At 38.5% G+C, this 27276-nt stretch overlaps 1 protein-coding gene across 1 annotated transcript in view; it reads right to left on the reverse strand.

The window, feature by feature from the left end:
• Window positions 1-490: 490 nt before the first annotated feature.
• The window catches only part of LOC139980125 (sister chromatid cohesion protein PDS5 homolog A-B-like), a 28128-nt gene continuing 1342 nt past the window's right edge, over window positions 491-27276 (reverse strand). The window contains exons 2-28 of the mRNA XM_071991515.1: window positions 27020-27138; window positions 25643-25840; window positions 24614-24798; window positions 23909-24116; window positions 22848-22988; window positions 21873-21988; window positions 21374-21468; window positions 20459-20604; window positions 19637-19788; window positions 18807-18920; window positions 17887-18017; window positions 17274-17413; window positions 16399-16781; window positions 15344-15470; window positions 14206-14430; window positions 13261-13397; window positions 12735-12858; window positions 11838-12042; window positions 11146-11260; window positions 10301-10430; window positions 9736-9930; window positions 7673-7833; window positions 7056-7574; window positions 5141-6178; window positions 3700-3912; window positions 2930-3077; window positions 491-2243 (exon numbers count right to left, since the gene is read on the reverse strand). Of these exons, the coding sequence (XP_071847616.1) occupies window positions 2211-2243; window positions 2930-3077; window positions 3700-3912; window positions 5141-6178; window positions 7056-7574; window positions 7673-7833; window positions 9736-9930; window positions 10301-10430; window positions 11146-11260; window positions 11838-12042; window positions 12735-12858; window positions 13261-13397; window positions 14206-14430; window positions 15344-15470; window positions 16399-16781; window positions 17274-17413; window positions 17887-18017; window positions 18807-18920; window positions 19637-19788; window positions 20459-20604; window positions 21374-21468; window positions 21873-21988; window positions 22848-22988; window positions 23909-24116; window positions 24614-24798; window positions 25643-25840; window positions 27020-27130 (5490 nt within the window). The 5' untranslated portion in view covers window positions 27131-27138 and the 3' untranslated portion in view covers window positions 491-2210. The remainder of the gene's footprint in view (window positions 2244-2929; window positions 3078-3699; window positions 3913-5140; window positions 6179-7055; window positions 7575-7672; window positions 7834-9735; window positions 9931-10300; window positions 10431-11145; window positions 11261-11837; window positions 12043-12734; window positions 12859-13260; window positions 13398-14205; window positions 14431-15343; window positions 15471-16398; window positions 16782-17273; window positions 17414-17886; window positions 18018-18806; window positions 18921-19636; window positions 19789-20458; window positions 20605-21373; window positions 21469-21872; window positions 21989-22847; window positions 22989-23908; window positions 24117-24613; window positions 24799-25642; window positions 25841-27019; window positions 27139-27276) is intronic.

Below are 27276 nucleotides of genomic sequence, written 5' to 3' on the forward strand. Positions count from 1 at the left end.
TTTTTTTGGGAAAGGAGAACCGTTCTTGTACCAATGGGGAAATTGTTTTATTATTGTTATTATTATTTTTGTGCATAGGAATAAGATACATTTTAAAACCTATCATAGTCTAAGCAAGAATTCTCATTGTTTTACAAAGGAATAAAATAAAAGGTCAAACATGACAAATGTTACAAGGCAAAAAACAACCCAATCAGTCAAGATAAACTAATCAATGAAACTTGAGAAACAGAAGCTCAAGCAAAGCCACCTTTGCATTTTGTAGTAGTATAAGTATTGACTTTAACATGTACATAAAGCTGTTACTGGGTTCTAAGGGAACTCATGCAGGACTGGTGTTTAACTTATTCAATAATCGCTGGAAGAAAACGCAGCAAACGCATACATAGCCAAAATTGAATCATTTCAAGGTTCCACGGATAAAACTTCAACAATCGCTCAAACCAACCATGGAACTAGAAACTGCATTGATTTTTATTTATAAAAAAAGAAAAACAAAGAAGAAAAATATAAGCAACAACCTCCAGAAAAACTGGTGTTAAAATGTGGAATTGTAAAACATTTGGTAGTATACAAAAAAAAATGTCATAAAAAGGAGACATTTTATCTAATAACACAATACAAATATTCCATTTAAATCCTGGAATTTCCGGAAATGGAACCAAACGACAAAACAAAGTCTGTGAATTCTTTCTCGACTTTTCCGCCTGAAGCTCAAACATTGCATGTTTTTTTCAAAGGCCAATATTCATTTCCACCAACTGTGCCATAACAACCAATTACCGTTATTGTTTACTCTTATTTAACAATTAACCTCCTCTTCGGAAACGTTCTTCCTGAACTGAACTAAAATATTTAGTTGCTTCAATTTGACCTGGAACTATTACTAGAAAGACATCGAACGATATAAAATGTCCCGCAGAAATCTTTTAGCAAATTTTACCCTTCTCTTAACAAATATTTTAGCAGTTTTACAGCAGGTCAAAATCTGGAAGAAAATGCAGAGGACACTTCTTAAAACTTTGTCACATTTAAGGCTTAACATTTACAGATGTTAACTGGGTACAAACTTTAAACCAAATTAAACATCTAGGTTTCTGGGTTATGTGAATAAAGTAGTTCTGGTAAGTTCTTGTTCTTCCAAAAAAATAAAATTGTTGGTGCTAGTGTGCTGCCACATCAGGGTTTTTTAAAAAAAAAAAAAAAAAAACATAAAAAAAAATATATAATCATAATTAAAAGAAAAAGAAAAGCTTAACATGAATTTTATTCTTTTATCATTCAAAAGATAACCAAATGGTGACTGTCTGTATAAAATTGATATGTGTAGTGATGTTTTGTTCACCTTGGCTTACATGCTTTTGTAGACGTGTGTATAATTGTGAGGACGTGTGTATAATTGTGTGGACGTGCAGCTGCAACATGCTTTAGTTTTTACTTATTTTCGATTCCATTCATTTTCAATGTTATCTGGCAAACAAGAAAGTAAACCACATAACACAATTATCTTGTGTTTTAATGCAGTGTTGTCAAAATGTTTTAAATAAACTCAAATTTTACTTTCAACTTTAAAAAAAAAACTTTGCTACCTGTCAATTTTTCTTCTTACAAAGAAGGTAGTTTTTTGTGTGTGAATAGTTTACACATGTTTCATAGATAATACATGGTTAACTCATCAATTTCTGTTCACCACATGCTGCACTTTCATAAGTATTCTTTGTCCAGAAAAAAAAAAAATCCTCGTCTGCTCCTCAAACTCCTAATTCTACAGGATAAAATTTCTCAACTATTTATACATGGCTATCACAACCTCTTCAGTCTCTCGGGTTGGCAATTGATATAGATGCTATACAGTCTTGAAAGTTTGGTTGAAAGTTTTCAACAAACAGACACATCGCATTCTTTAACTTCGTTGTCATCATCCACAGCTGAAATCTTGCCCTTTCTGACCGCTGTTGACGCGACTGGTATTCGACCGACATCTTAATGACTTTGAAGATTTCTTTGAGCTTTGACCAAATACTTCCTGCATTGATTTGTATTCCAAGAAATCATAACAAACTACAAACCCCAAAAAGAATCCCGGGAACTCCTTGCTTGAAACATTATCTGAATGTTGGTTTCCACCAGTTAATAGTCCATGGTCATGTGCAGCAGTATCAATGGACATTGTACAGTCAATTGGCTAAGGTTGGAATTATTTTCAAAGTTCAGCGCTTCCTTCGATGGCTTCTTCGGCTTATCTGCAAGATAAACAGGACACAGAGATGGGGTTTTCTTTCACAATCATACTGAAGTCTTCTCATGTTTGATATATCAAATCATTTATCAAGTGGAAGATTTCGTTTCAGTGAACAAAAAATGTGTGTGTTTAACTGTACATACCATATGTGAACTCACTCGGTGAGAAATAGCAAGAATATCACCTATACACCCTCACCACTGTTATGACATTGAAAATAGGGGGGAAAAAAAAGAAAAAAAAAACCTTATCTAAACTACTGAATTTAGGAGTGAAAAATTGGAAGTTTGCTTTCAATTCTTTGTGAAATGGAACTAATTAATGATGTTGGGCAAGTCACTTATCAACAAAGAAACTTTAAGAGAATAAATCCTCTGGGTCTTATTCTCACATACAAGCTTACTGCGTTGTACAGATGTTGCTACAGACAGCTTGGTATCAGAAAACGGAAATTTGTCCGTATAAAGACTACTTTGTAACCTTAATGGTGAGGACGAGGTTGACTAATTTCTGAGGGCATTCTTGACTAGATGAAGGAAGTGAGTGTCAAGTTGTGAGGGAGAGTGAGTGAGCGGGCGAAGTAATGCTACAAAACTCAAAAACACAATTGGTTGATTGTTGAAAAGAATACCTGAAAATTCCTCTCGTAATTCTCTGCATAAAAGAAGAGCCACCGTTTTTACTTACATTTAGAGTCGACTTAGTCGGACTGCTGTTGGTCTTTTGCTTCTTCGGGGAGACGCTCGGACTTCTACTCGGAGCTTTTCGTTTGGTGGCTGAATTCTTTCCAGCCTGACTGATAGCTGATGGTTTACCTCCCTTGTTTGTATTCCTCCTAAAAACACAAAATCAGATTATAGAAAAAAGAAGAGGAGCATGACTAAAGAGTGGGAGATTCAACAATTACATGTGTGAGGATGAGTTTCTTTCCACGATCGTGAATTAAGGAGGTGTGGAGTGATATACAGCGATAGCACAGAAGAAGCAACCAATTAGCTGCATAGAAATTAATTGGAAAGTATTTGGAAGTATTAATTGGAAAGTAATTGGAAAGCTTTGGCTGACCTGGGCAGGTTTCCTTGAGTACTGCCCTTCAAACCAATGCCAAGGGATTCAGCCGTGCAGGGTTTCTGACATATAATGCAAATGGACAACAGAACAGTGTTGATGCTCTTACACCAAATCCGTTACCATGGGGATAAACTGACGATCAATATGGGATGTTCAGCTATCTTTACTCGTTAACATCTACAATGACCAAAGTCCTATAATATTATGAACGAGGTCTCCAATTGTTTTACCTGATAAGCCTTATCTCATTATTTCTGATCAGTTCTTAAAATAATAAACAACATCTTGACAGATCCCTCTTTCCTGCTCCCCCTCCCACCACCCCCCCATCCAATAAAATTCTCCTTTGTAAAATGCATTTGACACACTTTAGTTCATGAACTTACAAATTTGAGGTTGGTCTCACGGTCTTCTTAGGAGATGGAGTTTTCACGGGGGAGGTTGACCTTGATTTGACGGGTGACGGCGATTTCCTTGGAGAAGACTTTGCCGATGAGATGGAAGATCTTGAGCTACGTGCAGGAGATGAGGCTGCTGAACTCTCTGAATCAACTAGCTTCCTTTTTACTGTATCCCTCAATGGGGTCTTGCCAGATGACCTGTGGAAGTTTGAAGTTGACAAAAGTAGAAGCATTTTCAGTCACATTATGGTTACATAATAACTGATCTGCAACTGTGGCCTGGTAATGAACGGCGGTGACTAATAAGTAGCGAGGATATGCCTACTGCAGAAAAAAAAACATCGTCGTTTCGTCATGACGGGACACAAGACTATCAAATACATTTATGTTCTGTGAACACATTCGCTAGGGTTTTAAAACATTTTCTATACATATGTACAACATGAATTGTGTGCATCTGTGCGGGCACCAAGGTTATGTGGGTTAGAAGTGGGAGTGGGCAGGGATGCGTGGTAGATTAATCAGCTTCCAAACCCCGTCTCTCACAAGAGATCTGACACAAATGATGCACATGATGAAGGTAAAAGAGAATCGCAGCAAACCACATGCACAGAGTATATGGGATGGATACCAGGTATATATCAGGTACCTCATGTTTTTATCCTAACAGTTTATCAATAAAGAAAGCAATATATCAAGTATAGCATAGCAAAAATGCTACCGAAAATGGTCAAATGGTTGTGTAAGTTCTTAGATGTGTAGTAGCTTTTGCGAGCAGGAAATAGTGTTATATAAGAAACAAAATTCAGATCCTTCAAAATTGCGACACAAAATTTGAACACATAATTAATTATTCCCTTCTTTTACTCAAACCATAATGATCAAAATAAAATAAAACTGTTACCAAACTGCTTATCCACTAGAGAGCCTGTGTAGGAGAATGTGTAAAAGTAAGTTGGCCTGACGTTTTGATCCTAGCAGGATCTTCTTCAAAGGTGTTTTTTTTTAAGCCTTTGAAGAAGATCCTGCTAGGATCGAAACGTCAGGCCAACTTACTTTTTCGCAAACCATAATAATAACATATATTTCTTGGCCAACAGCATATCCCCAAAATATCTCATTTTCTGAACCCCTACTTCATCCAATTAACAGAACTTTGCTGAAATCTTCCTACATGGTAAAAAATTTATCTAAAGAACCAAATTTAGAAAAAGGTAAATGTGAATGCCTACATATCCGTTACACAACTTTCTGTGAAAACATATCTGGTATCTAGAACATTACAACTATTTAGCCGGGTATTATTCTATTGGCAGGGTATTTTACTGGGAGCAACTTTGGGCTTTTCAATTTTCACAGGATGCACAGATACAATACAATGAGGAACTGGAGAAATTATAATATAAGCTCCCAGTATTAGACTTACCTAGTTTTAGCTGCTGCCTGTTTAGTAGTGGGTGACTTAGGTTTCTTGGTAGTTGGCATCGCTTTCTTTGAAGGTGATGGCTTTGGCACAGCAGACAGCTTACCCTTCACCCGTCTGACCCTGGGGGGCGACTTTGGTGATTTGGCAGGTGAACTGGAGGCACTTTTCTGAGGTGATGGAGAACGGCCTTTAACTGGGCTTGTTTTCCTCGATGACGTCGTCGACCCCGATGTGCTTGAAGGTGTCGACTTAGGTCGGCCACGTCTGGTATTCCTTACTGGGCTTTCTGTAGACTTAATAGGGGATGTAGCACTCCTTGTGGGCTTTTTAGGCGATTTGGGAGTCTTTGCCGGGGAGACTTGTGACTTGCCAGCTACTGTTTTCGATCCAGCCGGTGTTGGCCTCCTGCCTCTCTGCGAATTCCTCGTCACAGGCTTGGGAGACTTGGACGGAGAAGGCGGAGTCTTGTCCGGTGTTTTCCTTGAGACTTTTGTTGCTGACTTCCCTGGCTGCCTACCCCTGGTCTGCAAAGGACTTGATTTCTTACCAGAGAGAGGACTCTTGCTCCTGGGCGTGACTTGCCTTCCTGTCTTCCTTGTAGCCGCCGGTTTCTTTCCCGAGGTCGATGTCGCCTTCTTAGACGGAGAAGTCTTTACTGGAGAGACTGTCGGCTTTTTGACAGGAGACGATTTAGGAGATGGAGATGGTTTGGGTGTTCTATTCTGCTTTCCTTTCGTGCTCTTTGTCGGTGTCGGGGATGGAGATGGTGATTGCTTTCTCCTCCCTCTTGTCGACCTCAGTGGTGGCGATGGTGACGACAACGATGGCTTCTTCTTTGCTGATTTCTTGGGGCTTGGAGTTGGAGTTCTCTTCTTAGCTTGGTCTGCCTTTTGGCTCTTCTGATTCCTTCTGTTGACACTGGCAGACACAGGAGTCTTCTTCTTTTGGGAGGATTTAACTGGGGAAGTCTTTGTTGGTGACCGGTCAACTTTAGCAGTTTTCTTCTGTGGTGATGCCTTTGAAGGAGTACCCTTTGACCTGAATAAATGTAAAAGTTGAATTCAACCTTAATTCTACACCTTAAGTTATTCTTACATTATATGACTTGCACAAACTGTTCATATTAGCCCTAACAAATCCAGCTAAGTTTACAACACAACTTAGGTTTGTACACTAGGGATAAAGCTCATGACATTTGCCCATCCTAAGTTTAAAGTTTCTTTCACTCACTTTTGACTATTTCTGTACCAACTGTTTTAAGCTTTCAGCTCACTGTGCTATCATGTTTAGGAGCTTCAACCACTGTACACTGAAAAGAATGGACTCTAGCCTCCACTGATAGGAATTGTGTACAGTTGAAAAGGATGGACACAAAAAAGCATGCAGTCATTCAAAGCTGTGGATGGGGAGTTACTTTGTTCACCTGACCTAAAAACCCCAACTATCAGTTTTCCTACATTTTGACCTCAAATGAACTTTGACATTCACCAAACACAATGAGAACCTACCAATTTAAATATGGTTACCATACAAGCTCTAAATGTTCAGATAGTGTCAATTGTTATCTTTCAGATAATCAAGTATGACCTTTGACCTCCACCAAGACTAACAGGAACCAAGTACTCACATAACAGAGCTACATACCAAGTAGTAGCATAACTTTCCAGGATTGCAATATGATGTTCATCCCTTCTCAACCTCCCCATCCCCTCCCTTCATCATGTCTCATCAAAGATGTGGCACTGAGAAAATGTCCAACAAACACTGATCTGCAACCTACAATGGGAGCCTGGTCCAATGAAGTCTTCTTGTGTATTTGGCAAGAAATATAAAATCAGAAAAGTGTGTAGGGAGCTCAAGGCGAGGCTCAGATATGGTTTTGATATTATAATTCATAATTAAAACAATGTCATACCTTTTTTCAGGGGAGGCTTTCAGTGGAGATGATGCCCGCCTCTTCTGGCCGGTCGCTGCTCCCGTCCTGCTCACGGTTTTGCCCGTCCTCTTTATGGTGGCTACTTTGTTCGTCTTAATCATTTTCCTCTCTCCTTTGTCCTTGACGTTCAACAATCCTTTGATGCCTTTAGCTTTCTTGGCGTCCTTCTCATTGGTTTCATTTTTGGAAGATTTCGACGTCGCTGCCTCTCTTCTCCGTTTAGCGGGAGACGAGGAGGAAGAGGAGGCGTCTGATTGGCTCTTGTTCGGTGATTTCTGAGAGGCGGGGCTAGAGCTACCGGAGGACCTCCTGTTGGATGTCACAAACTTATTTAAGTTGGTCTGTTTCGTCTTGGGATTAGGACTCTGGACGTCCGGGGTCGACGACAGGGCTTTCTTGCTGGGGGAGCTATTCCGTTTTGGTGTGGATCCACTTTTACCTCGGAGAGACCTCTTACTTCTGTTTAAGTCGTTCTCTTCTTTCTGTTTCAAGACTTTCCTGTGATATAAGTAAAACAGGAAATAATGAGTGTAGAAAAACAGTGAAACTTATATAAAGTAGTGTGTGTAAGGGATCTTCTTTCTGCAGCTCCTTACCTTGATTTTGCAGTCTTTTTGTCCTCTGTTTTGCCATTGTTATTTTCTTTCTTTCCTAGAGGACTCTCATTCTCATCTCCACTTTTCTTCTTGCCGACTGCCGCTTTCCCTTGTTTCTTCTTCTCTGTTCCCTTCTCTTCTTTGACTTCCTCTTCCCCAGCCTGTCATGACAGAAGATAGAGAGACTTAGCACATGTATACACACAATGGCAATGGGAGTCAATGCACACAATGGCAATCCATACACTCAATGGCAATGGGAGTCCATACACACAATGGCAATGGAGTCCATACACACAATGGCAATGGAGTCCATGCACACAATGGCAATGGGAGTGCATGCACACAATGGCAATCCATACACAAAATGGCAAAGGGAGTCCATGCACACAATGGCAATGGGAGTGCATGCACACAACAGGAGTCCATACATACAATGGCAATGGGAGTCAATGCACACAATGGCAATCCATACACTCAATGGCAATGGGAGTCCATACACACAATGGCAATGGAGTCCATACACACAATGGCAATGGAGTCAATGCACACAATGGCAATGGGAGTGCATGCACACAATGGCAATCCATACACAAAATGGCAAAGGGAGTCCATGCACACAATGGCAATGCATGCACACAATAGGAGTCCATACATACAATGGCAGTCCATACACACAATGGCAATGGAGTCCATACACACAATGGCAATGGAGTCCATACACACAATGGCAATGGGAGTCAATGCACACAATGGCAATCCATACACTCAATGGCAATGGGAGTCCATACACACAATGGCAATGGAGTCCATACACACAATGGCAATGGAGTCAATGCACACAATGGCAATGGGAGTGCATGCACACAATGGCAATCCATACACAAAATGGCAAAGGGAGTCCATGCACACAATGGCAATGCATGCACACAATAGGAGTCCATACATACAATGGCAGTCCATACACACAATGGCAATGGAGTCCATGCACACAATGGCAATGGGAGTGCATGCACTCATTCCAGTAGTATCTGTCTGACCCCCCTTCCCTTCCTTACTCCCCCCCAATTACCAATAAACTGATGTTGGTACACACAATGGCAGTGGGAGCTGTTTTAGCCCCATCGCATTTATTTTCCACTTTATTGGTTTGATCTTGGATAGGATAGGGTTCAACTTTACCTAAAGGGATCTATTCCAATTTTTGCTTTTTTGGCAAACTTCCATCAGGATGCTTTTGCCCTCATTCATCTGTCGAATGTCAATTCTCCTCTCCACTATCTTGTTTAATGTTGATGCATGTTATGCAACTAACAAATCATATATATATTTTGGGCTTATGATATACCAGTTTCCCAGAGTGCTCAAGTTTCTGCCATTTTTACCTTCTCGTTCAGTGATATATATTGATAATAATAATTTTTTGATTTATATAGTGCAGGCATATCCACTGATAACAGTTTAAAGGCGCATGACAATATTACCCTGGTCAACGATAACTTGTCAAACATATAAAGACAATCCCTCCACATGGCAGCAGCTAAACAGCGCCCAACTGATCTCACAGGTGCACTTTTATACACCTGGGTGAAGAGAGGCAATTAAGATAAAGTACCTTGCCCAAGGACACAATGTAACTTTCTGGCCAGGGCTCGAACCTGCAGGACTCGAACCTGCAAACTTTAGATCACAAGTCCACTGCCTTAACCACCACAACGCTCTCATATCTTCTTTCGAGTTTAACATGAAAGTCCTGTGCATATAAAATTGTTCCGACTGGTGTGCTCTGAAGCACAACCCTTATCACTTTGCAATCCGTAGCTAATAAATGCAACCGAATTATCACAGTTTAAGCTTAAATGTGAGAATATATCCTATAGAAAGGGCACAAAAGAAAACAACACATTTCCCAGGGATATATCCTTCACAAACAAGAACAGTTCCTATGGATATTTCATAGGTGTTGATAATCTGGTGAGAAATGGCTGGAAATGGAATCAATGGAAATGGAATCAATGAAATGGAAATGGAATCAATTCCAGCAGACCATGATGGCCTTTTACCTTTGCTTCGGCAACTTGTGAAAATTCCTGTTGTAGTTTCTTGGGGAGGTAACTGTCCCGGGGGTTGACCGGTTTCTTTGGTTTGATGAACAGCCGTCCGGGTAGTATGATGTCACCGGGGTGCTCCTTTTTGACCATCCCGGGTAACTTGGTGGTTATGAGACCCAGGCCGACTTCACACACAGCATAAAGTTTCTACATGAAAGAGAATCCAAGAACACATGTAACTCATTTGCTGCCGTGTGGCCCGAACGGAAAACAGTAAAAAAAAAAGACCAACAAAAAAGAAATCTGAGTGTTAGAGATTTCTCTTGGATAGGGACATGCCAGTTATGAGAAAAATAGCAGGAAACCTACTTCAAGGCTGTATTTGCAGTTTAGTTCCATAATTTCTATCACCGCAATATTGGATTTTATTCCGACTGGGATTTGGTTAATGTTAGAATGGTAACTGAATATAATATAAAAACACCCGACTATTGTGCTTCGTATACGATGCTGGTTGCCGACATACAAGACTAGCGAATCAAATCATGGGAGTGCTACGGAAGCTCTGTTACGTCACCTTGTTTGCTGTTTGTTTATCTTCTGATGCCTGGGCATCCTTCATCTGCTTGATGGTCTCCAACATCTTCTTTACAAAACTGGCACTCTCTGGTTTACTGACCAACGGTTCTAGAATAAACCACAGACATCTACAGGGAGAGAAAAGTAACGATGAACAAAGGGGAAAGGAAAAATCTTATTTGATTTCTATGGACTTAATCAACCTACAATATAGATATAAGTTGTATGTAAATAAATGATTTCGAGTTGGTCAGCATCATGACTGCATCTGTAGAGTAAGGCAAAATATGTCACCAAAACAGAACTAGCATTGTTCGATACAGGCGACACGCCTACAGTGGAATTACGACCTTCCTTACCGATTTTGAACCTCTGGACATACAATCAGCGTCCATAGTTGTTAGGGTGTCAGCATATAAAGCGGGAGGCCCAGGTTCGAATCCCGTTGGAGGCTGAAAGTTTTTTCACTGTTCTGGATTTTCCAACTCATTACAATTTCAAATATATATACATATATATTTGATACAGTAAGGACCCTAACATCTTTTCATTTACGTTTCTTTCACACAGAGAAGAGAACTTACTCGAAGCGAATAAGAAAGATAAATGGAGAAATCCATAGTAACTACTTTGTATTCTTTCCTTTGCTATACAAAAAAACAAAACAACCTGGACAATGAAGAAGTAATTCTACCAAGATTCTGAAACAAAACTGGCAGTCAAAATATAAGAACACTTTTATTTTTTTGCAAGCAAGTGTCAACAGGTAGGCGGATAGACGAGGGAACCAGAGTGGTAATCAAGAGTCTATTGTCGATTGCGAAAGGTTGTGTTTGTACTCACTCTTTGATATCATTCAAGGCTTCAAAATCCTTTGGAGTCACAAAGTCTGGGTCATGTGACAAGAGATGGATTGTATGAGGTATAACATACTCAGGTAGGACTGCTATCATGAACACTGGAAAATCAAAAATAAGTTGAATTAAACAGTATTTCAAAGTATAATGCACAAACAAAAAACCGTCTTTTATATAGATGTACTAAACAGGTGAAGGGAATAATTTAAAAGTTAAATTATAAAAATGTACCAGTTTTGAAATCTCTGGATTTTGTCTTTCATAACATATTATGGTTCCTGTGTAGACAAAACCTGCCATACATTATTGGATTTAAATAGCAATTGAACCATGTTTCATAGCATTTATGCGATCAGGTACTTAGTGAACTATTTCCAGCAGTTTTACAAGAACTTGCCATTGATGAGTTCAGCAGACTATCGGCAGAATCAAAACAGACTGAAAATGGTTTAATTCTTGATTTTGGCTCGGTAAATATTTTGTAAATACTTCTTCTAAGGTCGTTTGAAAATCAAAGTTGGCAGAGTTTGCCAAAGGCAGCGTAGGTGGGTGTATAAATGAAGGCTTTGGCGGTGAATGTATTTTTGCTGTATAATGAAAAGTGAACATTGCAAACATTTACTAAAATAGTGGTGTGTTCTTAGAGATGTTTTCTGTCATCTGGATGTTACGACTTACATCCGGTGAGATTCTGTTGCTTCAGGTATTGGCGTCTGACGGCGATACACTGCTTGATGTAACCAAGGGCCTTCTTGCGACTGTCTTTCACAGGGTCTTTGACACTAAGGCTGAAGATACTCATGTAGCTCAGGGGAAGCTTCAACTGGATCAAACCCTGGCTTAACTTCTCCGCAAACTTCTCTCGGACTTGGAAGCATTCATCCTGAAACATAGGAGGGAGAGATGGAGGATGTGAAGAGCAGAACTTTTTTTTCACGACAGCAATAATATGTATTAATAAGAAAGTACAATTTTAAACGATGCAATAATTTCTTATGTTATGGAGAGGAAGTATGCTGATGAGCCTGGGTGGGCTTGTCATGAGTACACAGTCCCTGAAGAAATGTAAAAACACCTTAACAGGATAAAAAAACCAGAAAAAAAACCCAGAAAACTACACAGAAATTGAGGAATGGAAAAAGTCTTAAGCACCCCTCCCTTTCAGATCCCCCCCTTGCCCAAGAAATATAACCTTAGCCGTTTCTATGTAACGGCTTTAATTAAACGATGAAGAAGTTCTGAACGGTTATGAATTGATAATAATCTGACTAGGCCTGTAGATCGATCCAAAGTTTAACAGCATGACAACGAAGACTTTAATTACGGGTCCTGTGTATTCAAATAGGGGGACATATACGAAGAAGACAACGTAAGCCGGCCCCACAACTGAACTGGAGCTAACTCTTGTGGCTAACTTTTCCGAAATTTCCGATTTTGTCTTCTATACAGTTTGTATTTATCAAATCCACCCAAAAGATAGAAACGTAGCATGTGCCCTACAGTGTCTACTCTTACACGTCACTCAAATACTACCTCAAAATGGTCATTAATGAATAGTAACAATATATGACTTACATTAATGAGCAAGGCTATGAGTTGAAACTGTTCCAGAGAGATAAATTCGGTAAAAGCTTGTTCCTGAGCTAGCTTCAACAAGGCACATCCTGCGGCTAACCTCAGACGGGACATGTCAGCCCTCCTGTAAAAAACGAATAAATATAAAAAAACAGCATAGGATGACCAGTTTTCTTCGTTTATTTCTGCCATTAAATCACAATGATATACAATTGTTAATACAGTTATATAGCAATGAGGCAACACGACCAGAAGTAAGGTAACTTTCGAGTCCGGTCCCTTACAAATTAAAATAAGAAAATTAATTAAAAATTAAAGATTTACTGATCTACATCTTAATGGACTAGATTCAAGAGCAAATAGTTGAAAGGGATATGGACTGTGGTATCCCAAACTAAACTGTGATATACCAAACTAGACTGTGGTATCCCAAACTAGACTGTGGTATCCCAAACTAGACTGTGATATCCCGAACTAGATACAAACCCATCTCTGTGGTCACATTAATGCGATAGTTTCAACTCACCCTATCTTCTTACGTTCCATGAGGTCGCCATCGTTTTTCAACATGGTGGTGAGGAGGCGAATGGTAGAAATGACTGAACCACTGATGTTCCTCCGAAGACCCAGTAACCAATGGACCAGAACCTTAATCGCCAAGAGCTTCAAGACGACAAAGAGAGAGAGAGAGAGTTACATAGGCAGAAATGAATTGAAGTTTTATCGTTCAGTATATGGACAAAAGAACATAATGACAAGGAGTTAAACTTTTGGAGAGACACCTGACATTAAAATGTAAGCTACAGGCCATGAAGCTCACCCCGGCATTCACCTTTAGCCATTCAGTGTCTGCAAATAACTACATGCCTGATCATAGTAGCTTGATGATTACCAAGAAGTCAATGACATTCATTGGAATAATTTACTTTTATTGATATTTTCTCGTGCTTTGGTTGAATTCTTTGATATAACATTTAATTACAAGAAAAAACTATTCTAGGTCGGAAATTAAAAGCCGGGACTCCCCTTACACCCTTTCCATCTGCAAGGGGTAAAACAGTCACAAGTTTGCCATTGCTTGGGAAACATAAAGTACTCATTACTTAGGTTGTCTTTGACAAACAGCAAAGACCAAATGTTAACTTTCATTCCACTAAAATAAAGTGCAGGAACCCCTCCCCCTTTTCAAAGCTGGAGGTTAACACAGTGACTAATCATTGACAAGTTTGCCTTTGCGAGGGGAACATAAAAAACTCATTACTTAGGTTGTTTTTAACAAACAATAAAGAACAAACGTAAACTTCTCCTTCCATCCAAATATAATGTATGATCAAGAGGGGGGAGGGGGTTAACAGAGTGACTAACATTATAAACTTTGGCTTTGACTGAGGCACGTAACTTCATAATTTAGGTTGCCTTTAACAACCCTTTTTAGACCAAAGTCAACGTTTAGATGAGCCACATACGATACCTTTCCTTGCGTCTCTTCGCTGAGCTGATCGTCCAGACACCATATGCCTTTAGCTTTTGAACCTTCCGTTTTGTCCTGCATCAAAACACCCTTCACGATGGTACCGGCTATGATGGTCTTCATGGGACCAAGGAACTGCTCCGGTGCCAGGTGGGCGATGTATGCTACCGCGGTGAGGGCTGTGACGTAATGCTCATGTTCCAGGGAAAGACTCTTCTGGGATGTCTAAATAACAAAAGCGAAAAAAAGAGGATGAGCTACAAATTTCCAAAGAAATGGAAAGTTATTTTGGCTGTAAGGGGGGAGGGGGGGGGGGGGGGATTGAAGCCGGGAGTTCATGAAAACAAGTTGTTGTAAATGCTGTTGTAAATGAGCTATCCAGATAATATATGTTGAAAGTAGTCCATATTAACATTTTTTTTAGTACAAGTAATGGTCAGAAGCCACAGTTCTTTCCATGCCATGACAAACCACCAGATTTTCCCTGACATAATCCGGTATGTGACGAGAAATGCAGTTTCTTAGATTATCTGTACGAAAGGATATTATTTCACTGTACACTCCCCCGCCCTAACATAGGGAAATAAACTTGGCACATGAGCGATTGTCTCAGAGGGAGGATCATGTACCAATAAATAATTGCAGGTCACTATCTATTTTTTTACACCTCACCTTTCCCTGCCTTAAAAAGTTAGATCGGCATATGGACAAATGTCCCAGCGAAATATTTCTTGTCTGGGACAAGCAAAGAGTCTTTTAATTGCCAGCTCTGGGGTTTAGTTTGGTTATTTGAACAGTTCTGAAACAAACTTTGTTCACCATGGCTCCAAAGATGGAAGGGGGTACCTTCACCTCCGTCAGTAGTTCAGCGAGTGGTCAAATGCAGAGGTAAAATCTTGTCCATTGGACGGAGACGATAAGTGGTGGTCCCAGGAGGGGGAGTGGGAGTGAGAAATAAGAGCCTGTCTTGTTATTCAAATGTTAGCTGCTAATCATTGGGAAATATTAAACTATAATGGTGTGTATAAGAAAGTATTCTACCCTGCATGTTATGTTACATCATTATCTTAAACTATTATTATGTGTATAAGAAAGTATTCTACCCTGTATGTTATGTTACACCATTAAGTTTTGTTACCTTGAAGATCTTCTCTAGTATTTCTTTCTTGGATGATGTATAGATGCAGTTGATACAACGAATGGAATGTTTGGCCTGCTGCCTGCTACCGCTTATCGCAAAGTTGGTCAGAAGCGGACTCAATTCTCTGAAAAAGAGAGAACAGTTGAATTCCAATGAAGCCTATTGAATATTAAGTTCTATGAAATGTATTTTTGAAATAACTTCTGTATAAAAGGGAAAGGTTATTAAATCATAAATGTTATTTTCTCTTCAAAGAGAAGAAAATCAAAGAAATAAAGAAACTCAAAGAAAGAAAGTCAAAGAAATAAATAAATAAATCAAACAAGGACTCAACCATGTGTTTGTGAAATAGAATAATATAAATAACTCATGCAACCTAGTGAATATTCAGAACTAAATTACCACCCAGTTGGGACAATTTTGTCCATACTATCATAATTTCATCTCCCGTATTAAGACACTCTCTTTGACAGTATGAGCTGTTTGAATATCATGTTTTATCGGATAAATGTTAGGAACTGTTCTTACTGTCAGTTCGAGTCCTGTAAGCATGATATAGTAGGACAGTTTAGATTGATATTAGCATTTGAAAATGACAGTAAGGTTTGGCCAATCATATATATATATTTTTTGCTTAATAAGAATTTATTTTCTTTTTTATTGGTGCCACATCATCTAATATTTAAGAAGTGCTACTAGTCTGTATCAGGAATGTACTACAACTGTAACCATCAAAATAAACTTAAATGACATCTATAAGGTGAAGACTTTCACTTTCATACTATACAGTATACTCGGGAGGTGTCAACTTACTCAAAGCACATAGAATCCTTGCAACATTTCAACGAATAACAGTGAAAACTTTGTTTTCAAGCTTTACCATAAAATCAAGCAGACACATACCCACAGACTCTCCCAACACTTTCAAACCACAGATATAGTATATTTCAGACTGTATAATTTAAATAATCTCCTTAGGGAGCAACTGATAACAATAAATCAACAGCCGTTATCACGACAAACTTTTCATCCAAACAGACTCGACGACTTACTTGACAGCTTCTGGGAAGTGATCTTCGAACGACTCCCCGACCTGGGTCAGCATCTGGAGGGCGGTGTCCGATAAACTGGAGACATCCTCGTTCTGGACCATCGCTGTGAGGCAATTGAAAGATTCCTCTGACTTGAAAGTGTACGGGTAAACGTGAGCCAACATCTGCAATAACTTTAGAGCCTTCTGCACGATCTCCTTATTGGTGACCCCCTTGATCTCCTCTCCGTTGCCTTCGATGTACCCCACCACAATCTTGAGGAACTCCCTCGTTGACTCCATGTCTTGTATGAGGGGGGCGACTCGCTCCATCAGCGTCTTCACGGTATTGTAGACGAGGCTGGTGCCTGACTTTGATTGTGAAAACTTCTTCATGACTTCACCCTGCAGTGAGTTTTGTCAAGATGAAAAAGGGGAAGAGTTGTAAATTAATTTGAACAGACGGACAGCTTTCTTGATGTCTCTGGTCTGTAGATTCTCATTCCTTCCCTTTTCCCGACTCCCTCTCACATAAAGAATAAATAATCATCATAAGCAGACAAAGAAACCTGTGGTTTGAATCGTTCTTATCAGGGCAGTGGGATTGTTGTTCCCTGGACAACCGGGACATTCCACTATGTACTCTTACAATCAACAGACTGGGTGTTACAATTAAACCCCCACTGATAGAGTTGAACAGTCGGAGAAGACTCCCTGGATGTTTCATACCATTCTACAAACTCTTAAAGGGGCACACCTGCCAAAATATTCTTTATATTCCATGTTAGATACTCTACCAATAACAAAGATAAATTTGAATTCACATTTAAAATTCCTCAAGATATAGAAAATGGTTGGAAGAAAGTGCCTGCTCATTTTGGGGCAGTAACATCTTACCACAGCATGAGCGGCTTTCTTGCAGGTGACATCTGGACTGATCACCACGTTCATATAGGACAAGAGGCGGCCATCCTCCTGCAGAGCTTTCACCATCTTCTTCAAATGCTCTTGAGATTTGTTGCTGTCTGGAAGGCATTCTATGGTGCAAGGACAACAATGACAACATGTAACACAGCTCTAATAACGACATCACTTCCATACCACTGACACATTATGCTCTCAGGACTTCAACATACTCAGTATGACTACTATTGCAATACTTTGCAAAATATATGGGTACTTGGTCTTGGTTAACTCTGGGAGAACGAGTACCTTTAGGAGTACAAATTTGTTAGGGGGAGTACGAGTACAGGTAACTATGTCAGACTACATGTACATGTAACTATGTCAGACTACAAGTACAGGTAACTATGTTAGACTACGAGTACAGGTAACTATGTTAGACTACATGTACAGATAAACTATGTTAGACTACTTGTAATGAGACTAAGAGTATGAACTCATTGCAAGTCTGGCTAGCAGCCATGTTCCTGTTCAAACATGTTAGACGACAGATGTTTTTCACTGCAAACAACAACTACTACCTGATATAAGGTGATTAAAGTCTTACTTGAAATGGCCATGATCTTGCTGAATACTGTCTTATTCTGTTCTCCATCTGTCTGTTTCTTCAAAGCTTCCAACAAATCTCGTAAGTGGGTCCTCACGATGTGCTGGCATTTAGTCAGTTCCATTATAGCTCTGCGGGTAAAAATATAAATCATCAGTTCAAGTAAAATATAATTGCTGATTTTTTACAGCAATGCAACTGGGTTGGGGGGGGGAGTGGAGGAAGACATGGGAACAAAGAGTATTTGTAAACCCCCCAAAAAATGGCTGCTTAGGTTAAATTGTGTGACTTAATTCTGCTGTCAAAAAGCTACTTTCTTTAGATACTTGGGAGGTTACAATTTATGGACATACTCTTTGAGATATACTTATTATTAGGGGATTATGTTTTATCCTTGAAGATTGTTGCAAACTCTCCAATTCAATCTTGCTATGTATGCATGACAAAAATGGAAGATTATTTTATAATGAAAAACTTGAAAGCATCTGTGTTTAGCATGATGATAGGGGAATACAATAAGAATAAAATTACCACACATGCAAATGACACATATTTTTTTCTGGTCTCTCTTATTATTTTATTTCTCACACAAAACTAGTGACCAACATGATGAGCCTGGGGGATGCTATGGTACAAAGCATCACAGTTCTGATGATGAAATTACAAGATGAGGCTACCCATCTGGTGAGGACTATTGAGCACAATGGGGCAATGCATAGCCAACATAGGCACAAAATGAGCATCGAGACAAAATTGGGTCAAAAATATGTCTCCTGGTACTTTCTTACCTAAACAGTAGATTCCTATTCAAAAGATGTAACTACAAAACCCACACCATTTTCACAACCAGAATCAAACTTGAGGAATAAAGCTTTTCACATCTCTACTACGTTGCAAATCCAGGCAAACTGAAATCTTACTTGACGGAATGGTCATCCACGGTCACGAAGAGCTCAAGCAACCGTTGCATTCTCTCTGGTACTTGTAGGGTATAGGGAACCAGATTCATGGTGAATATCCTCTCCACCAATAATCTATGGAAACAAGGAAGAAGAAGATAAAGGAAAGGTAACTTATTATTATCATGTGTAAAATTGTAGCATAACATTAGTGGCTCAGAAATGTTATTGGAAATGGTAAAATGGTTTAGATAAAATGTTATTATTATAAGCATGAGAGGCCATTCTCTTGACCTTTATGGATGAGTTACTCATTCTTTGAGAACGATTCAACTGATGAAGTGTTTGTTGGGCTACCCCTGTCTTAGAAGGAATGATTTTAGTTTTACAGGAAAGGTCTGTGCTTATGCAGTAATGCATTATAGAAACTAAGACATACCATCATGGTTATTGCAAGGAATAAAGACAAAATTGACTGACAAGGTTGGTATTTGTACCACTGCATATTATGATGGAAGGCATAATCATAAACAATAAAAATATCGTCTGATTTAAGGGAATGCTGCATTTTCATAAAAGGGAGGTTGGCAAAAGGAGATGGGTCAAGGGAGGAATGAAAAGGGTGAGAGAGGGGAATGGAACAGGGCTAAATAATTCACAGACCCTTGACAAGGGTGTCACTGATATAACTCCCAAGAATATTTCTCAATGAAACCAGAATACCGTGAGAGCAGAACCCAGTATTTTTCTATGCACACAGCATGTTGTTTATAACATTGTTAAGTGCTAATATCACTCGATTTCACCCAAAACAGTCAAAAGACTGAAATCATGGATTAGCAGGTCCTTACTTGTCGTCGAGCTCTGGTAGATAATAGGAGTGGAGGATCTTGTCCTTAATCCAGAGTAGCCGTTTCTTATCCTTCTCTGAAGCTTCTTCTGAATGACACCACTTCTTGTAGATGTGAGCCAGACCAAGAATCGATTCTTTTCTAATCCTCCACTGAAAGGAACATTCATGAATAATACTCTTAATTAAACATCAACGATGTTGTGGCAGGCTACATTGACTTGCAAGGTGATGTATACCTCTATCATCATGGGGGGGGGGGGTCACACAACTTACAACGATGAGAGAAACATGAAAACTGGGAGATACCGGGATATGAAAGTAACACCGAAATCATCAATTATCAAATGAATAAGAAAGTAATGAAAAGATTCCCCAGTTCTGACTCATACTGACAAATAACTATTTTGTACAAACTATTCAATAAACAAGGCTACCATACCATACATATATGGGCTCCTTTCATGGTTCTGGAGATATCGCACTTTTGTTGAGAATATGTATGAAGGTAACCACATTCGAACTGCAATACTCAGGGCTAAAAGGAATAACTTCTTGCACGAAACATTGGGCAGGTGAGTAAAATTTGCTGCCAATTGAAATGTTGTTATAAACGTCAATAATGACACATAATAACCTACTGTTTTATTTAACTTTTAGAGAGAATAGAATCCACTGCAATTGAGCAACTTCACAGAATCTTGAAATGCTTCCCTCTTCACCTCTCATATGTAAATAGTAGCCAACTGAAGACAATTCTGAAGTTTTTCTTATGTTTCTTTTTGGTCTTTCTCATGCAACAGTTCATATTTATTTCAGTTACCTTCTTGTCTAGAGTTCTCTCTTTAACCAGTTCCAGCATTTCAGGGCTTATCACTGAGATATCTTTCTTGGCCGCGCTGACCAGCGCCTGAACAGCCTCGATCCTGACGTCATCTTCCACGTCGTGTACTCTCTCACGGAGGCGATCTGAGGAAACAGAGAGAAGAAGGAACTAAAAGAATTAAAGGCATGCTTGATAATGAACGGTAGAAAATTAGACAAAACAATTCATAAGAGGAAGCTCTGGGAAGAAAAGGAAAAAGAGAAACCACATTCCACCATACATAATACACAAAACCTGATGAGAACATCCGCTATAAAAAAACAACAACAAAAGTCTTAATGTGACAAAACACATCGATATTGTGTTTCAAATGATAAATATACCTTCATTTAGAATCGCACAACAGCATATCACTGTGTTTGCCTTCAGGAAAGTCCATGCATTAAAATACAGTCAGTTGAAGGCCACAAAACTGTCACCAAAAACATTAAACAGGGTTCGTGCAATGATGGTAGAGGCCTAAATTGGAAGGTACTCATGCGAATCTGCCCTTTTCAGTTTGAAATCATTTCTCAAAAGAGATTATTATAAACTATACTCTAAATTTACATATTAAGCAGGCATTGTTAATAGGTGGTCCTTAAGCCAAGTCTGGCCAATGAAAACAAGCAACCCACAATCAGGCACTTATCTGGATGTTGCTAGGGCCCTTAAGGCCCTAGCAACCTACTGGCCTATTGCCTACATATTATTCAATCTAGGTATAGGGAGATGATGGTTTTGTTTCACCCTTTGCCTTCAAGTTCAACCAATGTATTTCTCTGGCCTTGCGGGAAATTAATGGATAACCCCTGATATAATATCCGTTGTGAGTGTTCAGTTTTTAGTTATTCAATCAAGATTCTATCTCACCTGCTAGATCCTCAACGAGGTAAGGGTGATGAGAGATCATATCTGGAACAAACTTCACACACTGGATTCGAATCACGCAGCTGATGTCACTGAACCTGCAAAGTTATCAGAAAGATGAAATTGGTAACCATGAAAAAGAAGAAAACAAATTAGTGAATTTCTCTCAAAAAATGTCAAACAGTTAGGATAATTGATGAAACTATAATAATCATGACCAATTATCGAGGGTCAGAGGCTGCAATCCCGAAAAACGAAGGGGCCAAAAAAAAACACAACCCCAAAAAACGCCCACAATAATTTTTATATCCATCCGTTAAAATAGCCATGGCCCTTTTGCCTAATAAATTGACAATTCAGACAGCTTGCAACATCTAAGCAATAACTGTTATTAACTATTGTACTTTCCACATATTGGTGATGTAAGAGAAGGGTGGGTATGGGGGGGGGGAAGAGAGGGAGGGTAGGGATTTCAGTTTGAGGCTGACATGACAGTACTCACCTTCCCAAGAAACAATTCCATAATGGTTTGTTGTTGGACGCCAGGTCAGACTCTTTCTCTGAAAACATACGTCCGAGGAGTTTGGTGACTGCTAGTCGTTCTTTCTCTTCGCTTGTCTAATCAACAATGAAGACAACTCTCCAGTAAGTAACATTGGAAAACATTTGAATGAAAGGTCTACTGAACACAGAATATTCTTTAATTTACAGAAAATAAGACCACATTCAGTTTAGCCTCTGTGATACTTAATATGCAAGTCGCACTACCAAAGCAGACCGTGGGCAAAAGATACCATTTTTTATTTTTTTTTAAAATTATCCATCCATAAGTATTCATGTATATTAACCCAAATAAATGTACACTCCTTACTATTACTTAACCTAGTAAAATATCTCAAAAATTACACAAAATTTATGTAATTTTCTTCAAAAATTTCAGACTCCTTGCTGTTCCTTTCCTAGTGTCAACTCTCCTTGGTAACAACATATTTTGCGACAAAATTCACTTATTAACCCTTCCTTTTCTGATAATTGATACTCAATAAGATTCAACCCTAGTTACCCTACTGACCTTACTTTTTGAAATTATCCTTCCTCTATGGTCCATTCTTTTATCCACAATGCACATTTACATTAGTCTAAGTAATCATTGTCATATTGTTTTGCTCATTTTTAGTAAAGATTTGTTACAACCACTTTCTGCCTTTTTTCTATTCCTCCCTATTTGTTGTGGAGATAGAAAATACCAAAAAAATAATCATATTACAAACAAAGGATGTCAACATCACTCATTAATTCATTTATACCTCAGAATTTTAATAACTTCTTTTGCATAGATCGTTTAATGACTGCTGACCAAATTTTATGAAAAAGTTAACTACAACAGGATTTTAAATTTAAAATGGTTTTTGTGAAAAACTGTGCAAAATTATTGGTAAATTGTGGGATACCAGTTTGTAATTTGATATAAAATTACCTTGAGTTTGAACTCTAGTTGGGGTAACACAGCTAAGAGCAGATTGTTAGATATCAGGTTGAGTTGATAGATGAGCTCATACGTGTGGCTGCTCAGCTCAGAGTCGGATGACTTACCCAGTACTAGTGCGTTGTTAAAATACTGCAGGAAAAACAAAACATGCTTTTATTATTAATATGCGATGTAATCATAGAGCAAGATGTTCATCTCATATTTTGTATCCTTCAAATTTATTCTCTTAGCTGTAATGACATTGTTACTAAATTTCATGCCTTAGTTCAACGTGAATTAAAAAAAAAGAAATAGAAGAAAATGGCGTGGGTTTGCAGTCTTGTATCAAGGCAAGGGCCTTTTCACCAAACCTTTACAACATTTAACCCCAGGTCATTGGTAACTTGTCACAACCAAGTGTGCACAAATCAAACAGTCCCCCCTGGGGCACTACATTGCGCCAATCTATGTGTCCCCTGGGTGGACTTCCAATTGGGTGCAGCTACAGACCGGGACACGCAACTGTACAAGTTACCATGCATATCCCCATTTATACATCTGGGTGAAGAGAGGCAATGAAGATTCAGTGCCTTGCTAAAGTAGGGACACAACGTAATGATCTGGTCTGGCCAGAACTTGAACCTTCAATCCTTTAGATCCCAAGTGCATTAATTGCCTCTTCACTTGACTGCCAGACTATCGTAATTTAGGTGGCCTAAAGTAACAGCTTTACTGTATGTTTTAGGGTAACCTATCCTATCCCTTTGACATTCCAGTATAATATAAGATTGTAAACAGTTCCATGTAAACTGCAGTTTTAAGGAAAAGTATACAGGGTGTGGCCTTTATGCTCTACATTTTAAGTTTCATTCCAAATTAAAAGCAGATCCTGACATACTTTGTTACACGAGAATGTTACATGGCTTGGTAACCCATAGCAACAGTGGATAAAAGTAATTTACCTTTTGCTTAATGGGTTCAATGTTTGTAGCAGATCCTGACATACTTTGTTAAATGAGAATGTTACATGGCCTGGTAACCCATAGCGACAGTGGATAAAAGTAACATACCGTTTGCATAGCGGGTTCAATGCTGGTAGCTGTTCTCTTTATCAACTCCTTCGCAAGTAGGTTGGCATTGGGATTCTCAACTTTCTTAGATTCTACCAAGTATTTCAAAATCACCTCCAGGAGATCCGGAGAGACGGAATCGTTCTCGCTGATCAGGGGACACATGACGTCCAACATGAACCCTTTGACTTTGGGAGGATGGTTTTTGCTGATCGAAAAAAAAAAAAAAAAAATTAGGAAACAGTAATTACAGAATTTGATGGGTATGATCTTCTGATTAAAACATTATAATGGTATTTAACATAATATTTTTCAAATACACAAATGAAGAACAAAACTGAACCATACGGGTGAAAGTTGCATTGAATTCCTTCCTTTTACAGCTATTTTCAGTTTATTCTCCATCTATAGTTGAGGTGCTGACAGTTTGCAAAAATAAGTGAACATGAAGCACACGGTCCGAGTGATTTCACAATAGTACACTGACCTAAAAAACCGACGCATGATTGTTCTGCACTTCTTGTCACTCTTCTGTTCTGACCTTGAATTTCGTTGGCTTCTATCTTATCCTCAAGTTTATCAAAATATCATTTAAGATGGTGTACTAATAAAATTATATTACATAATGGCATGAGCAAAATTTAATGCACATTTTTGCGAGGATGTCTGAACTTTTCATGAAAAAGAAAGTCATATTGCACTTACTTGACAATACTGAAGAAAATAGTGAATAGCCTGATAAATATCTCATTCGAATCTTCCAGTTCCATGCAGATGTTAAAAGATTTGACCATTGCGAGATTTTCCAGAAGATAAAAGTACCGCTTCCATAGCGGACTTGTCGTAGTCTCTAGATCCCACAGCTGCTCGCAAAGAAACTTGAAAATGGTCTGTAATTTACCAAAGATAAATCAATAAATAAATAGAAACAAAACGAATAAATAAATAAATGAGTGCAAATAAATGAATTAACAAATATATAGAATCTGACATAACTTATCCTGTATCAAATCAAGTTAGCAAGATAACTATCGAAACAAAAAAGTTGAATTCATTTCTTATGATGTCACCTGCTTACAGTAGCTCAAATGCTATGATGTTGTTATACTAAGCCATTGCCAAGTGCAATCATGAATTGAATAAAATGCTAAGTTTAAAGAGGTTATGAGAAAGTCATTCGTCAAGCACCCAGCTGTACTGTACTTTACTGGGATAAGAAGCAATAAATTGTTTGTTGGTAAAGCGAATGAATCAATAATATATATGACACCATCTGAGTCATTATTGTCTGTGACTGCATTTAAACAGGAATTGATATGTAACTACGGCAAACCCAACTATCATAGCAGGACATGTCTTATGACATGTGGAGGCTGGGAATGAATAATAAACTTCCCAATTATTTAAACACCAATCTCAACTGAACCTCCATCTCATAAGGAATTCAAAGAGTAATCCGTGCATATTACTTTGTTACTTTTGTCCAATTTTATAGTCAACAAAACATGACAAACTTGTATCAGTGCAGAATACTATGTTCTTAGATTGTGATGGTTACTTGGAAATGTTGACAGTTTTGCTGTTCACTCTTAAAAAAAAATTGTACGACAAAGCCAGATGATTCACTTCATGCAGATTGTTCACAAGAAGGATGTGTCTCTCTGTCAATTAATAATGTAATGTTTTGTTACAGTAAACATGTTTGCCTTGATATTATACCATGTCGTTACATACCTTCAGCTGAGGTGCAGTCCTGTAGGGAGCCTCCGGAGCGAAAATGCGAAAGACATCCGCCACGCAGCAGGCTACCAAGAGACGGACATCTTTGCTAGAATGCTTCAAGAAATAGTTTTCCGTGATGTGAACGGCTAACGGTTCGTACTTGCTGTTATCCTCTTCTTGCTCCATGTCTTGGAAAGACCTCGCAAGCATCTGACAGATGGAGACCGATAAATGAAATATTAGTCTGGTTCCGAGTCTAACCTTGTCACCTAACATGGGGGCTATGTTACGGTAGCTCTACTTTCAACAAATAGCATGAAGGTCATATTCAAGTTGAAACAGCGGTCTATACTTGTGTGTTTGCATGAGAATTACAAGAAGTACACAAAATCTCTCTATATTACAGCAAGGAAGAAGATTGAATGATTCTGCACAGAAAAAAGAGCTACTATACATAAACTGCATGTGAAGAGCAATATAGTCAACCTCTGTATAGCATTCTGTTATATGATACTAAATAAGTGATTCCCTAGGAGGTAATATAATCTTTTACATGTTAAATTAGCAATTTTTGTGGTCTATCCATTGCAGTTATCATGAAATACTAATAGTACTAGAAGGGTTTTTTTCCCACATATATACTTACATATATGTTGATACTAGGAGGTAATATAATCTTTTACATGTTAAATTAGCAATTTTTGTGGTCTATCCATTGCAGTTATCATGAAATACTAATAGTACTAGAAGGGTTTTTTCCCACATATATACTTACATATATGTTGATACTAGTTGAGACTAGTGGAACACTAGTAGTTGTAACTCTGAGTTTGACACGTTATAGCGATCGTCAGACAACTATGCTTGTCAGAGTTGTCTGATGATCGCTATAACGCGTGAAACTCTGAGTTACAACTACTAGTGTTCCACTAGTCTCAACTAGTATCAACATATATTCCGCTCTGTCCACTGGACATAGAGCACTCTGCGCCAAGATAGACGCCAACCAACCAACTCTATACTTACATATATATATATTTATACTTGTCTAGAAATTTGCTCTTTTGTATTGATTAGATAATTTATTCCTCACATATAAAATATTTATATCATCATTTTTTTGGCAACTGTTTGCTGAAGCAGCCTGTGGTTTGCTTTGAGCATTTCCAAATCGAGCAAAAGCCCCCCAAAAAAGACAGATTATTGTCCAATTATGTACAAATCAATGTTTGACTGATTTGGTTGGTTGTCATTACACTGGTTGTTCTTTGGTCAAACTCTACATGTTTTAAAACAATATCCCAATAATATTAGCATTTGTTTTTCTTTGGTCTTCTGAAAAACCCTTCAAAAGCCCTTCCCTTGAAGACTACCTTTGCTTACACTCACCTTCAAACGTCGTACAAGCTCATCCTTTGGAAGGTCTTGGGTTATGTCCTTGACCCCAGTGGGGTAAGTGATATGGAGAATTGGTTTTCTGTGAGACTTGGACTTAGTCATTTTGCTGGCTGTAATTTTAAAAAGAAAATGAAAAAAAGAAAAATTGGATATTAAAGGTATACTTCATATTCTGTATTAAAGTTATGTATAGTATGGGCAATGATTGACTCCAAACTCAGGAGCTCAAAAACTGCTTGTCATCTCAT

This window comes from Apostichopus japonicus, chromosome 14 (assembly GCF_037975245.1).
Source record: "Apostichopus japonicus isolate 1M-3 chromosome 14, ASM3797524v1, whole genome shotgun sequence".
NCBI lineage: Eukaryota > Metazoa > Echinodermata > Holothuroidea > Aspidochirotida > Stichopodidae > Apostichopus > Apostichopus japonicus.